This window comes from Myxocyprinus asiaticus, chromosome 11 (assembly GCF_019703515.2).
Source record: "Myxocyprinus asiaticus isolate MX2 ecotype Aquarium Trade chromosome 11, UBuf_Myxa_2, whole genome shotgun sequence".
Classification (NCBI taxonomy): Eukaryota; Metazoa; Chordata; class Actinopteri; order Cypriniformes; family Catostomidae; genus Myxocyprinus; species Myxocyprinus asiaticus.
In genome coordinates, this window is record NC_059354.1 from 7,483,916 (window position 1) to 7,500,401 (window position 16,486).

The 16,486-nt window shown below is 36.3% G+C and overlaps 1 protein-coding gene across 3 annotated transcripts in view; it reads right to left on the bottom strand.

Annotated features, from left to right (window-relative positions):
- Positions 1-3,727: 3,727 nt before the first annotated feature.
- LOC127448068 (polypeptide N-acetylgalactosaminyltransferase 13-like) overlaps positions 3,728-16,486 on the bottom strand; it is a 132,408-nt gene continuing 119,649 nt past the window's right edge. For 2 of the 3 annotated variants that reach the window (XM_051710350.1, XM_051710348.1), the window contains one exon: positions 5,920-6,048. Coding sequence is in view for 1 of the 3 variants with exons in the window: in XM_051710349.1 (XP_051566309.1) it covers positions 5,908-6,048 (141 nt within the window). In the remaining 2 variants the exon portion in view is untranslated. Of the gene's footprint in view, positions 6,049-16,486 lie in introns of all 3 variants that reach the window. The other variant, XM_051710349.1, reaches the window with a different exon arrangement.

Genomic DNA, 16,486 nt, shown 5'->3' on the forward strand with positions numbered 1-16,486 from the left:
GTGACAAACATGCAAAAAAATAAGAAATCAGGAAGGGGGCAAACACTTTTTCACACCACTGTAAATGCTTCGTAACTAAAATGTTTTGACTTTCAATAGACAATATTGACAACATATGTTAAATAACTTGTCTTACCTTGAAAGATAACCTCAGTTTTCAATTTGAAGCAGTAAGTCCAACACTGGAGGTAATCTCCCGGCGTATCCTCACTGGCTCTGCTCAGGCAAATGGAGGATGACGCTGATGGCGATACATTTATTAGTCACACTGTAGTGATTTCTACTCAGTTCACCGATGACGTAGTGATTTTTGATCATGTGTCACTTAAGGTGTGGTTATGAGTGTATCAGATGACCCCTCCCCCATTTCCATATGGGGCACCAGTTAAAAATACTATCTTAATAATTTAAGAACACTCCCAAAAGAACTGTTCGATAATTTAGAATTCATGTAAACTAGAGGGAGTTGGTCAGCTGATTTATCTGAAGGATTTGTGAGAGTCTGGACAACTAGTAGAGTCTTTGATCATCAACACAATGAAGACACAGTTGTAATAAAATTTATGAAATTTATTAACAATAGATATGCAAGAGTAAATACCACAACAATTAATAACGCTAATAATGAATATGCACTGCTAAAGGATAATAAACTAATAACCAAAAAGGAAAGTACTGAATTAAACTATAAAACAAATAAATGATTTGAACACAGAGTGGATAAATGCAATGCTTTTGAACTGAATGTAGCAATGGGAGAGAATTTTATGGGAATGCTCCTTATGGGAAACCACCTAATGGCTCTGGCAAAATGGTGATAAATAATGGTTATTTATCATTAAACAAATAATATACCTATTATTTGTAACAAGCTGACTCCAGGTAACTGTTATCTAAGCAAGTTAGAAAAACATATGCTGCAGGTATAAACTAATGCCAAGGTCTCTAGAAATTGGTTTGGTAAGTTTATATTTACGTTCCACACAGTTGGGTGATCAGTCCAGCAATAGAGACGTCTTCTACTGGCGATGCGGGTAGCGTGCAGTGGGAAGGGTGCAGAGTTGCGATTCAGTAGTCATTGCCACGCTGGGCTGGAGGATGCTGAACTTCGGTTGCGCCAAGAGGGTCCTTAAAGAGTTGACTGGGCAGCTGGTCAGTTGATCTTCACAGGGTCCTTTGCAGGCTAGCTGCCTCACTGAGGAGCCGTGTGGGACAGGCAATGTCTGGCAATGCAGAGGTCCTTTGTGGACTGGGCTGCGCTGCTAGAGTGCAGCAATATAGCAATATAAAAGGTTTTGCTCACACAAAGCTTAACCTCAACTATCTTGTAGCCTCTTTCCTCGTCAGGTCAGAAACTCAGGACATGGTGTGTCTGCTAATGTTTTATTTCCCGTCGAGTTGGAAATGCAGGACAAGGGTGTGTCTACCCGGGGGACATATTTATCCCTTTCTGATGAGGAGAAGACTGAAATCTGGCGCCTTTCCGATCCTGGAGTGTGATTGGCCACTGGTGTCTGAAATAGCCACGGTGTTGCCCACCCTAGTGTGGAACTCATTTGCATAGCATAAAGTACAGTGTTAAAACAGTGTCTTTAACATTTTACCCATGCATTATTTCTTTACAAAACTTCTTTCAAATTATTAAAGGCATCGTATGGAACAGATAGAGACCAAACACAATAAGAAACGGTTAAGTCATCGTCCATGCATTCGTTTATCTGTTAATAGGTCTGTCTCGTGAACTGTTATGTTAACAGTCATTAACCATTAATATAAACTGTGCTTTGCATGAAGATGGAGTGGACGCGTTGCAGTTTATATTAATTTAAGGCCTCCAGACCTATAGATCTATAGAATAGATCTCTGTGGCTCTCCACTGCTGCTGCATCCGGGTGGTCCTGAAGGAATTTATGGCAGTTAGGAAGGTCCCCCTTTCTGCCCTGTAAGAGGTGTCTGGCAGTTGTCTTAGCATCTTATCTGATGTTGCTGAACATTTGTTTATGTTCATTCACCAAGGATCCAATCACAGTGAAGTACATCTTCTTCCACACCGGCAGTTAGAGAGGGCCCCTGCCATTTTTCAGAAATATAATCGGTGATTGGACGGTGAAGATACTGAGACAGGAACCATGGGAATAATTGTTCCCATATTTGAATGCTTCGGCTGGTAAGAGTTAATCCAGGCTGAACTTCAAAGACATTAGTCATTAATCTTACAGTTCATACAAAATCTTTGTTTAAACACTGGCCCTTAACACTTACTTAGTTTACTCATTTTAAACCGTGACCTGCACTTAAATAACTAATATTGGCATTATATTCATGCTGGTTAGCCAGAGGGGAACTGGCCCCCTCAGTGAGCCTGGTTTCTCCCAAGGTTATTTTTCACTATTAACCAACATCTTATGGAGTTTTGTGTTCCTTGCCACAGTCACCTTCGGCTTGCTCACTGGGGTTCTAAATACAATTACGATTTACTTATTTATTTTTATACACAATTTACAATCACATTTAATCAAACTACACAATGATGACTCTAATACTTTATAGATATTGCAGTTTCATTTTCTGTTAATGAATGATTTTATGTAAAGCTGCTTTGAAACGATGTGTGTTGTGAAAAGCGCTACACAAATAAAAATGACTTGACTTAAAACTTGATAGATCATTAACCATAAAAGTTTAAACTGTTTGGGAGAAAACAATACTTGCTTTTAGCACAGTGGACATTTCACTTAGAAACCGCTGCGATAGGTGTGATGAACCACATAATGTCATTTTGCAAAAAGATCATCACAGTCATGTAATTCTCTATGTAAAGGTCTTTTTCATCCCTCTTGTGAGATAAGTAACAGCATTTTAATAACAGCCTATTAGCAAAGCCTACATTATAATATAAGCGATTCAATAAACAATTTTTCTTTGACCATGTTTGTAGTTCCATTTTACATTACTTTCATGTTCTTGGTTAACACTGTCAAAGTTACTCAAAAGAAACTGCATATTTTGTGTTGTGACGGTTCAGTTGAAGCCTAAAGACATAAAGTGCGTGTTAAGAGAACAAAGAAAGAAATGCAGGATAAAAGAAAGTCAGAAATATAGGATAAAATAAACTGTATGAGTTACAGCTCAATGTTGGTGATGATTCATCAGAACTTAAGAGGCCATTTAGATGAGCGATGAAACCTCTTTAACTCTTAAATAACAATTTTACGGGGGCCTGGGTAGCTCAGAGAGTATTGACGCTGACTACCAACCCTGGAGTCATGAGTTCGAATCCAGGGTGTGCTGAGTGACTCCAGCCAGGTCTCCTAAGCAACCAAATTGGCCCAGTTGCTAGGGAGGGTAGAGTCACATGGGGTAACCTCCTCGTGGTCACGATTATTAGTTCTTGCTCTCAATGGTGCACGTGGAAAGTTGTGCGTGGATCGCGGAGAGTAACGTGAGCCTCCACATGCTGGGAGTCATGTGATGAAATGCGCTGATTGACTGTCCCAGAAGCGGAGGCAACTGAGACTTGTCCTCCACCACCCAGATTGAGGTGAGCCACCATGAGGACCTACTAAGTAGTGGGAATTGGGCATTCCAAATTGGGGAGAAAAGGGGATAAAAATAAAAATAAAATAAATAATAAAACTAAAAAAAATTTTACCATCAGCATGATTCAAAGAAACTCACAGGCATAATTGCATTGCAGTGCTGATTACATTAATAAGAAAATAAGTGATTCATTCAACAATGATTTATTATAGGTCACAGATTCAATTTTATACTCATCTATTAAATGCATGACACAGATAAAGATTCAGATAAAAAAGTACAAACAGTTAACATTTAAGACAAATACAAAGTCAAGTTGAAAAAAAAAAACTGAAATGTACAGTCTGTATCATGCATGTGACAATAATCAGATATTACTTGACTATTAGCTTTTAAAACACCTCTGTAGTGCTGCTCTGGATGCTTTACTCTGGATGTTTAATAACTAAATTTGTTCAGTGGCTGATAAATTCATTGAGCATATACATGTGTAAAATCTCAAATATTTAATATAAAGAGAGATCACAAATACTTAAAACGCTCAATTCAAAAGTGTGTATTTCAGGAAACAATATTACAATGCAATAATTTGGTGTGTGGTAAACAGACAGTGAACACTAACAAACACTGATGATGCATTAGATGTGTTCAGAGCAATTTAGGAAAACAGCTGAACAGTCCATAAATATTTTTCAGACATAGCAGGCTGTCCCACTTGCAAACTTTCCACTGGGTTTTTAGATTTATTCTTTAAAAAAAAATTGCGTTATTATGTACAAAAATGCTCAAAAAGGTCTAGTTAATATTTTGTACATTTGTCTGTCGGGATCTTATCAGTTCCATGTTGAAAAAAGAGTTGAGTGACACCCATGGAGTTATGCAGATGATGAAAATGGTGCTTTTAAACATTGTTTAATTTAATTTGGGAAATGCTGTTTTATATATATATATAATTGTTTTTTTTATTTTTATTATTATTATTTATTTATTTTTTTTTCTTTATTTTTTTTTTTTTTTTTCTTAATAGGCTTAGGCCTAATTTTCTTCATAGTGTGAAATATAGCCCCATTTATTTCCTTTTGGGATTCAATCTGAAAGAAAATAAAAATATTATTTTACAAAGTAAGTGTGTGAATGTCTGCACAAATTCTGCATTTATTTATTTATTTATTTATTTTTTTTTTGTTAATATCCATTACACTTTAAAATACTTATACTTTCTAAATCTATGCAACCAAATTCAGTAAAGTAGATTTGAAAATGTTCTTTTGCACAGCATATCTGAAAAAATAATCTAAAATTTTGCTTCTTGACTTGTGTAAAGCTTTTGAATGTAGATTTTACAGTAAGGTTTAAGGTTGAGCCCTGTTGTCCCCTGACCTTTAAGGACAATCAATAAAACTATGCAGAATTCAATAAAATACATCATATGAGTTATCACATGGAAGAATAACAAACTAATAGATATGTATCTTTCACACATCACAGATACAACACAAAGATCATAAATCACAATTACATAAACTGCACTATGTGGTATGATGTGTCAAAATGAAACTTGCAAAAAATCAGTAATGACTAATTAAATTAAATCCTGCCTTGTATGTGACAGATACTCAGACAATGCATGCTTTCAGTGTTTCTGTTCTATTTTGCTATTTACATCCCTTTCTAATCACCATGATTCCTTAAGGCATGTCAGTATATATTGCAGCCCCACTGAGAGGGATGAAAGTCAAGATAATGAGTGGACATCTGGGATAGAAACAGCAGCAAATAATACAGTATGTTTAGTACACAGTCAACTGACCAATGCACAATCCCTTCAGGTGCTGTAGAGAAAACAGAGCCCAGCATTATGTTCACTATAGCACACAATACATCCTCAGTGGCCAGCTTAAAAAAACATATGAGTTATATAGTCCAAGATATGATGTGTAGGATACTTATATATAGTTCAGCCAAAAAATGAAAATTCGCTCCTTGTTCTCATGTGGTTCCATGTGGTTATTTTTTCCATGGAAACACATTATTTTCATTTTGTGGTAAACTATCCCTTTAAGAGGCACCAGATCTCCAACACAAGATGAGCAGCAGATATAGCCAGCAACAAATGCTCGGATCAGAGGCAGCAAGCATTTAAACCTCGGCCGGCCATGAGATCTGACCTCAGACAAGTGCCCAGGGGCCTTGTAGGACCATGATCCAGTCCTGTCTGTACTGCAGACTGTAATGAGTCAGAAAATGGGCTCTGATCAAAGGCTGGCAGGACTTGATCAAGGACCAGAAAACTACAGTACATAGCACTGTAAAGATGGCCATAAACCAGCTCAAGGTTCATGTCTGTACTGGTTGTTAGCGTCTCTGTCAAACACTTAGCGTCATGTTCCTGAGGATCCACTGCTGTGAGCGCCGGCCATTACATTCTCTGAGAGTGGGCACCATCTTATCCTCCTCAGATGGCATGTCTAGACACTGGTTACTGTTCACATGCAGCAGAGTCAGCCGCTGGGGATGGGGAACAACATCATGAAGGATGGTGAATATTTGAACGTATACAAGAGATTTGAGAGAAAATGCATGAATGTACTATAGGCTTGTTTTGGAAAAGCAATGTTGATTAAAAGCAGTGATTAACTGTGGTGTAATTCTGGTAATTCTGACTTTATATCTTGCAGTTGCTAGAAACAAAGTCACAATTGCAAAAAATAAAATAAAATGTAATTGTGAGATATAAAGTCGCAGTTGCGTGATTTAAACTCACAAATGCAACTTATTTCTCACCATTGCGAGTTTTTATCACTCAACTGTGACTTTATATCAGAAAAAGAGTTAGAGAGTTGCAGTTATAAAGTTGCAATTGTGAAAAATTATGTTGCAGTTGTGAGATATAAAATTGCAAATGCAATATTTAAACCTACAAATGGGACTTTATTTCCTGCAAATGTGAAACAAACTCGCAAATTGTGACTTTATATGTTGGAAATTGTAAATTTTAAAGTTGCAATTGCTTGAAATCATTTAAAATTTTAAGATATAAAGTCACAATTACGAGAAATAATGTTGCAATTGCAAAAAATAAGGTTGTAATTTCGAGATATAAAGTCACAAATGCAAGCATTAAACTCACAACTGCAACTTAATTTCTTGCAATTGCGACTTTATATCTCAGATACTGTGAATCTAAAAAGTCAGAAGTGCAAGATATAGTCACAATTTTGAGTTTATATCATCATTGTGAGAAATTATGTCACAATTGGCAAAAATAAAGTCACAATTTCAAGATAAAAAGTTGCAAATGAAAGATCTAAACTAAAAAATGCAACTTTATTTCTCACAAATGTAAGTTTATATCATGCAACTGCAACTTTTTATCTCTGAATTAAGAGTTATAAAATTGCAGTTGCGAGAAACAAAGTCAGAATAGTGAGATATAAAGATAAAATTACCTTTTCATTTTTTATTTTTGTGGTGGGATCAAGGTACCACACATTTCACCCCCAAATAAAAAATTAATAAAATAAGAATAAAAAAACAATCCTGTATTACATGAATGAGAATCTAATGGCATTTCATTAAGAATAATGAGAATAATAAACAAACTCAAAAGAAAAACAACTGGACACGTTACAGTAAAAATAATGTTTTGTTTTGTTTGTTTTTTTAACTGCATTGAGAACGGTCATGAAAATATGTCAAAATACAAAAAAAATACTAATGGTTCAAAAATAGGTTTAATTTCCTTTGTGCAAAATATAATTTATTTTTCTTTTGATTTGGGATTTTTTGGTTGCAACTATCAGCAACCTATTTAACTAAGTAACTCACTCACTCACTCACAGCAATATATTTTTGTTGACATATTTGAAGCCATTACCAGGATCTGATTTGCATGATACAATTATTACAGCTATTTTAAAATATATTACAGCTATTTTTTCTTTAAATTTTCTGTTGAAAAACTAAAAACGGTAATGCATTCAATTCTAAACAGCAACATTCTGTTCCGAAGATTGTAAGCGAAAATATGACTGCAAAATCTGTGGTGTTTTATCAGTGAATCTGTGTGAGAGAGGCTATGTTCGGAATAGCATACTGCCACTCTACTGTTATTATTTCTGCAATATTCAGTATGTACTGTATACTGTGCACAGAATGCAAACTCTCTGTATGCATACCTGGATGACCTACTACATTTGCAAAAATATGCAGTATGCCGCAGAGCACACTTTGTGAGATATTGTATCCCATAACTGTGTTGAAAAGAGCAGCATTACTGGACACCAGCATACTGTATGTTGTGTTTTGGATGCTGGCACAGAGTATAGCCTACTGCTATGCTGGAGGCCCTACCAGGCTTCTTAACTAACTTGGCCAACAAGACTTCCTCAACCAGCTTCACCAGACAGACCATGCTGGTTGACTAGCATTTTTGGGCTCAAATAAAAATGGCAAGAAAAAACAATAGTTTCAATGTTTAGTTTGAAAAAAGTTTTGGTCAGATGCTAGAAAACATGCTGTGTCAGTGAGTTTTGCATCATTAATGAAATGTAACTTTGCATTGAAACATTTTGATATATGGCTATTCCTCCAGTGATATCAGGACTAATGAACAAACTCAAAGCTTATTTATTTATATTCAGCATGGTCTCTTTGCATCGTTCCATCCAGCAGAACAGATAATGAAAGCAGCAGTCCTGCTGAGTCCAGACAGCCGCTCCAAATGCCCTCTAGCCTGTGGATGATTGCTCCTCAACAGCACTGAATGAAGGTAATCAGTCACTGTCTCACACTGAGAGATAGGTGAGAATATTCACTGCTCCACTGTACACTGTTCAGACTCGTGCACTATTTTACAGATCATGCAGAAGACAGAAAGACAAATGAGTATGAATCAGTGAGCATCTTGAGTTCATCATAAACAGCAGATCCCTAATAACTAAATACAAGAAGTGTGTGTTGTGTATTTTACAGCTTTTTGTGTGTTAAAGCAACAAGCTAAAAGAAAAGTAAGTGGTATTCTTAAACCTTGTGCATCAATAAAAAAAGTTACTCAGAGGTCCTTCAAGGACAAAAATGTCCACGTCCAAAAACTGCCATAATAATATTATATATTAATATTATTTTCTACTTTCAATTAGATCATTTTTAAAACCAATATCAGTCCTGATCATAACTACCAAATATTCATTCATTTTCAGGATTTTAACCCTTTAAATACCAATTTGTTTACATAATGCCACTGTTGTTTTTTACACACACACACACACACGCGCGTTGGTGCAACTATCATTATGAGGACTCTACATAGACATAATGATTTTTATACTGTACGAACTATAGATTATATCCCCTAACCCTAACCCTACCCCTGAACCTAACCCTCACAAAAAACTTTCTGCATTTTTAGATTTTCAATAAAACATCGTTTAGTATGTTTTTTTTTTGTTTTGTTTTGTTTTTTTTTTTAAGTGATTTGAATTATGGGGACACTAGAAATGTCCTCATAAACCACATTTATAGTATAATACCCTTGTAATTACCAGTTTGTAACCTAAAAAAAGTCCTCGTAAACCACTTAAACCTGCCCACACACACACACATTTCTCAATACACACACACACACACCCACACAATTTTAGCTGCATCATTTATTCAACTGGCCTGCAGCGCTGTATAATACAGCAAACAGAAAATAGGAAAAAAGCATGTATTTGCTCCATAGAATAAACATGAGAAAAATGCCACTATCTGGTGGAAAATTAAAAAAAATAATAATAATTTTGAAGCCAGGGCTCTGGAATGAAAGCATAATATCAAAGAATTAATGATTTTATGCTTTAATGGCACTGGGATCAAATATTGCAGTTTTAATGGGATTCAATGGGGACATTTTTGTCTTGAAGGTCCTGAGTGTAACTATTTTGTGTACACAGTGTATTATAGATGTATTTTAGGAACTGAGGTTGAAATATAAAAATTCCCCCAAAAATACACACCTTTGGCAAAATTTATGCTGTTGGCATTTACACAGCCAAAATGATTGAAAAAACAAAAATTAAAAAGACAAAAATGTCCCGATGGTCGCACAAGGGTTAAGCACAATGCAAAACAGTTCCTTAAACCCCCCTACCCATGGTAAGAACACTGTAATGCAGGGGCAGATATCGCATATCGCTGCCCCCTTCGGCATATCGCGGTGCCATTTTGTGGCCCGTTCTGCATAACGCGGTGGCCCATTTCAGCTTATCGCGGCCCATTCGGCTCCGTTTCGTGGCCGGCCCATTGGGAAAAGTTCCGGTTCCCCTGCTGGCCAGTCCGCCCCTGCTGTAATGCACATTCAAGTGACTTACTAACAGGAATACGACAAACACCTATGTTCAGTAAACAGTTAAATTAATAATCATTAATAATTCTGCAAAGTAATACAGTTCATTATCCTAACTGTATTAATTTGCTGTAGCCAAGGAACTTGGTGCATTAATATAGAATGTGCGCTCACAGGTGTGCATTTATAGTCATTTTACAATTGCCTTAAACATGACTCCAGTCAAATCAGAATTAAAAGTCAGAACTACAGTATCTATTTCATAATCTGTATTTTAATTTACAGTCACTAAGTCGCTGTATGCTGCAAAACCTTCCCTCTGCACATTCAAGCTTGCACATGCTGTATTCAAACCTAGTGTGTCACATGATCATGGTGTTAAGAATGAAAGGACAACATGAAACATCACTGGTTCTTCTTACTGACCTATATGCACCAGGTTTAACCCTAGAATGCATAGGTATCTACACCAATTTAAAATTCATAGGTGGGTCAGAAAAGACCCAGGTGAAATCTAGATGCTTATTCTTTCTAAAAGAACTTATTTTAGTTCACACAAAATTGAAAATGATCTTATCATTTACTCACCTTCATGCCATCCCAGATAAGTATGACTTGTTGTATGAATGTTACTATTAATTTGAATTCAGAATCTGATGGTATGCTCACCATAGATGAAGTGTATTTGTCATTGTCTGTATGAATTGTATTTTTTAATAAATGGATTGATTCATTGTATTGAAATACCTAAGTGGGTAAATTAATTAACAGATTTATTCATTTCACAATGGAGTTGCACTCCAGGAGATATAAAAGAGTTGACAGTGGTCAAAGTGAGGGGGCATGGACCCCCCATGGCCTCCAGTAGCGGCGACACTGCCTGGATCACATACAGTACTTAAAGCCAAAAAATACATTGTCTTCTCAGTGGAAAATCATACTGTACTGGCATCATTCAAATGCTTTAATTAGAGGAGAAACTAATGACTGCTTAAACCAAAAACCCATGCATGCAAAGCACATACACAAAGACACAAGCTTTGATGAAGTGTTGGTGGCTGAACATAAGATGAGAAAAAAAAAAAACAGAATGCAGATTTAAAATGCTGGAGTGGCCATTAAAATTCAGCTTTGGACAATAACTATAAAAACCCCACATTCTGTTTGTGCTGAGCGCAGCTGCCGTGTGACCGTGAGAGTGTGTTAATGCAGAGGGTCCGTCTGTGAAAGGCTGGGCCATGAAAGAAGCCTTTCACAATGAGATCACTTCAAAAGAGCTCACAAACAAAGACAAGACCATTTCAATCCACCACAAACACATAATCAACCTCAAATAAAAACCACCTTCTCTGATCGCACTTAAAATAGCTGGCGTGGGTGGGCGTGCTGGCTGCCAGCAGAGGTGGGTATGCGCTACATTTACTCCATTACATTTACTTAAGTAACTTTTTGGAATGTTTTTTGGTGGGTGCTTTTCACTCTTAAGTAAATTTCTGATGAAAAAAATGTACTTGTACTTTGTTACAAGTGGTAGCGCTCCTGTCGTTACATTACTGGTTTTAATTTAATATGTGTTAATAACTGCATAATTTAGATTTTTGAATGGGACTCTTACGACAGCGGAACTTCACAGCTGCACGCTGTCACTCAAGTCACGTTCAACACTACAGCAGCAAGCGCGCAAAACAAACATTTCTTCATTCAACACAATGCCTTCATTTTACACCAAGACAAGGATATATTTCAAGAATAAAATTGCAGCTCCAACTTAAGAAAACATGGTGAGGTACGTTTTAGAGATTGTGACAATGTGGGCTTGGCTGTGCCATGATGATACTCATTCATTTTCAGCGTGAATCTGGAACAGTGGGCTCTTATGACCTCAGTTTCCAAGTTTGCATTTTTGTATCAGCACTGCAACATATCAGTGCCTAATGTATAAATCCTTGTAAACATCTGCGTTAAGTGCAAATGTTTTGTCCTGCCTATCACGATTGTGAGCATTTCTGCACGTGAAAGGTTGGCGCATGCACAGCGTTTGACATATGCAGGCGGCTTTGTCTTATGCAAAACAAGCTTCCAAACACAGATATAAGGTGCAATTTACCCTTAGTGTACAGAACTAATTATCAAAATTATTTCGACACTGAAAATACTGGACCGTCACTGAACTAAATTCATGCAGAATGTAAAAAGCTGTGAAATAATGACAGAAGGCATGAATACAGCATGATCTTGCTTCAGTATATAATTAAACATTATATATAATTTGGGACTGTGTGACATTTTTCACCATAATAATTACTAGAAAAGTGTTTTCAAACTTCTCTTCTAATTGACAGATTCGTCCAAATCTGAGAAGCATCCTTAAAGCAATAGTTCACCCTTTAATTAATATTCTCTCATAATTTCCCCAACCTCATGTTCTTCAAACTCTGTGAAACTTTCTGTATTCTGTGGAACCAAAAGATGTTAGACAGAATGTTAGAGACTGACAGTCTCAGCCACCATTTCCTTTCAAAATATGGAAGGGGGAAAAAAAAAAAAAAAAACATGCAGTGAAAGTAAATGATGATTAAGGTTAGCATTGTTTAACATCTCCTTAGGAATATTTTTTCCAAAATTGAACATTCTTGCATCATTACCCTCATGCCATCCCAGATATGTTTTTTTTTTTTCTTCTGCTGACCACAACGATTTTTAGAAGAATATCTCGGCTATGTTAGTTTATACTAGAATGCAAGTGAATGGTGAACGAAACTTTGAAGCTCAGAAAGCACATAAAGGCAGCATTAAAGGAATTCAAATTACACTGGTTCAATCTTTGTATTCAAAAAGGATACAATAAATGTGGGTGAGAAACATCAATATTTAAATCCTTACTAATAAATCTCCACTTTCACATTCTTCTTGTATTTTTGGTGATTCAAATCTTTGTGCATATCACCACCTTCTGGGCAGGGAGGAGAATTAATAGTAAAAAAAGGACTTTATATAAAGTTATAGATATGTATCTGTTTCTCACCCACACCTATCATATTGCTTCTGAAAAATCACTGGAGTCATATGAATTACTTTTATGCTGCCTTTATGTGCTTTTTGGAGCTTCAAAGTTCTGGTCACCATTCACTTGCATTGTAAGGACCAACAGAGCTGAGATATTCTTCCAAAAATCTTCATTTGTGTTCTGCAAAAGAAAGTCATACACATCTGGGATGGCATGATGGTGAAAAAATGAGCATATTTTGGGTGAACTTTCCCTTTAATTTGATGCATGGAAGAAAGAAGTCATATGGGTTTGGAACAACATGGTGGTGAATGATGTCATTTTCCATTATTAACAATAATATTAATAGTATTACTATTATTAATCATTCTGTAATGCATGTTAAATGTGTATCATGTACTGGAATATAGGAGAGTAAACATCCATTACATTACATGTGAATGTAACTAGTTACTCACTACTTGAGTATTTTTTTTATTGGATACTTTCTTACTCGAGTAATTTTTACCATTATTATTTTTACTTCTACTTGAGTAATTGTTTTTTTAAAGTAATTGTGCTTTTACTTGAGTAAAGTTTTTGGCTACTCTACCCACCTCTGACTGCAAGCAAATTTTCATATGAAAATAAAATATAGGCAAGTAAAACAAATTTGAAATGTAATTTGACATACAGTAGATGTGCTCTGAAGATCCCGGAGATAGCCGTATATATCTATCAGCCCCTGTGATATTTGATATTGCAATTGTGTGTGTCGCTGTCCTCTCCCATTTCTCTCAAAAGGTCAACAGCAATTGCTCCTATATGCATGGAAACCTGCTTTGAATGTAGACTAAGAGTTATGTAGCCAGAGCTACAAAGTTCTGGTCACCATTCACTTGCATTGCATGGACATCTGGGATGGCATGAGGGTGAGTAAATGACAGAATATTCCATTTTGGGTGAACTATCCCTTTAATGGTGCAAACAGTTTCTCCTACATTCTTTATCAGTATTTGATTATTGATCTTCATTCCTGTAATGTTCTCCAGAATACTTGAATGTGAAAGGACTGGCATAAAACATGTTTTGAAAGGAAAATGGCATGGGTTATTCATATTTTCAATTATAATTTGTAATTTGTTACAAGGTACTGTACACATAACTAAGTGACACTACCAGAACTTACACTTTTTAAATTATAAGTACAGTGGATATATAAAAAGTCTACACACCCCTGATAAAACAGCAGGTTTTTGTGATGTAAAAAATTAAACAAAGATAAATCATATCAGACTTTTTTGCACCTTTAATGTAAAAATTACAACCTATGCAATTACAACCAAAGTGACACATTTCAGAAAAAAAAAAAAAAAAAATAAGAAAAACTTAGAATAACCCAAGTTATATGGGATGTGGGACACTAAAGTGTGCACATCCCTGAACTAATACTTAGTTGAAGCACCCTTTGATTTTATTACAGCACTCAGTCTGTTTGGATAAGAGTCTATTAGCTTAGCACATCTTGACTTGGGAATATTTTCCCACTCTTCTTTGTAAAAACTTTCCAGATCTGTCAAATTGCGAGGGCATCTACCGTGTACGGCCCTCTTCAATCTTGGTCTCATCAGACCATAACACATTTTTCCACATGGTTTTTGGGAGACTGGATATAGGTTTTTGCCGGCTTGGATGTTTTTTTTTTTTTCATCAGAAAAGGCTTGGTCTTGCCACCCTTCCCCATAGCCCAGACAGATGAAGAATACGGAAGATAGTTGTCACATGTAGGGAGTAACCAGTACTTACCAGAAAGAGCTGCAGCTCCTTTAATGTAGCTGTAGGCCTCTTGAAAGCCTCCCAGACCAGTTTTCTCTTTGTCTTCTCATACATTTTGGAGGGACCTCCTGTTCTTGATAATGTCACTGTTGTGCCATACTTTCTCCACTTGTTGATGACTGTCTTCACTGTGTCCATGGTATACCTAATACCTTGGAAATTTTTTTGTTGCCCTTACCTGAGGGATACCTTTCAACAATGAGATCCCATTGATGCTTTGGGCCCATGGCTCTAGTAGTAGCATGCAACCAAGAAGATGTCAGAAAAATCCTACAAGAACAGCTGAGATTTATTTGGAGTTAATCAGAGTCACTTCAGGTGAAGACAGGTGTGTACTATTTCACATGAGCTTGATGATTGGTTGATTCTGAACACAGCCACATACCCAATTATAAAAGGGTGTGCATAATTATGTTATTCTATAAGTTATTCTAAGTTTTTATTTATTTATTTATTTATTTTTTTACATTAAAGGTGCAAAAAGTCTGATATGATTTATCTTTGTTTAATTTTTTACATCACAAAAACCTGCTGTTTTAACAGGGGTGTGTAGACTTTTTATATCCACTGTATATACTGTAAATTGCAAACTTACTGTGACAGGATAGAATTAATGTAGGGTTTGTCTTAGGGTTTGATATGATAAATAACTATTGGTACTTTGCAAGGCTGTAACAACATACTGTATTAAGAACTGAAGGTAATAGTCTAATCGGCCAATGAAAAACCCAGATCTGTTGACCACTATTCTGAATATTGTGGGGGATGCATCCCCATTTGGTGATCCCTCAATGTCTATGGCAGTTAAGGCCCTGGTACTTTGGGCCTGATTATTTATTTATTTTCAGAGATTTTTTTCAAGTTCAGTAGTAACCTTTTCAAATTAAATCATACACCATTTCCTGAGAACAACCCATACACAGGTTGTCGGCCAATCCCCCCCCCCAAAAAAAGTTTCATTACATTTCCAAAAAGGATTCTAGACTAGGGGCCCTATTTTTAGAGCGCTATGCCTTGAGCACAGTGCTATGAAATACATCATGTGCGCAAAGTCAGTGGGCATGGCCATAAAGTTTTGATATTTTCATTTTTGATATTACAAGCATGCACCAAGTGCTAGGTCATGTGCAATAGAATTCTTCAGTTACTGCACTGTCTGCATCATATTATATATTTAATTTCCTGTCAAGCAGCGTCAATATAAATGAAGTCAGTCTGTTCATAAAAATTTGGTAGTGTAAATGGACTGTATGCAATGCATCCTCTGCTCTGTTTGTCACTTGCACTGCACAAGCAGGTCGTCTAAATAAGCGCTAACTCTGAGATCAGTCTCAGTGCAGTCAGAGACACTTCTATAAGGCCTGAGATGAGTGAATCTAAACCCTCATAAGTCACTTCTTCTTTTGCGAACATGCTGGGTTTCTCTCACACATTTGGCAGTTTCAGCAGCAATCCAATTATATTATTGTGATGCATCACAATAAATTGAATCTTAACATACACTATATTGCCAAAAGTATTCGCTCACCCATCCAAATAATTGAATTCAGGTGTTCCAATCACTTCCATGGCCACAGGTGTATAAAATGAAGCACCTAGGCATGCAGACTGCTTCTACAAACATTTGGGAAAGAATGGGCCGCTCTCAGGAGCTCAGTGAATTCCAGCGTGGTACTGTGATAGGATGCCACCTGTGCAACAAGTCCAGTCGTGAAATTTCCTCGCTACTAAATATTCCACAGTCAACTGTCAGTGGTATTATAACAAAGTGGAAGTGATTGGGAATGACAGCAACT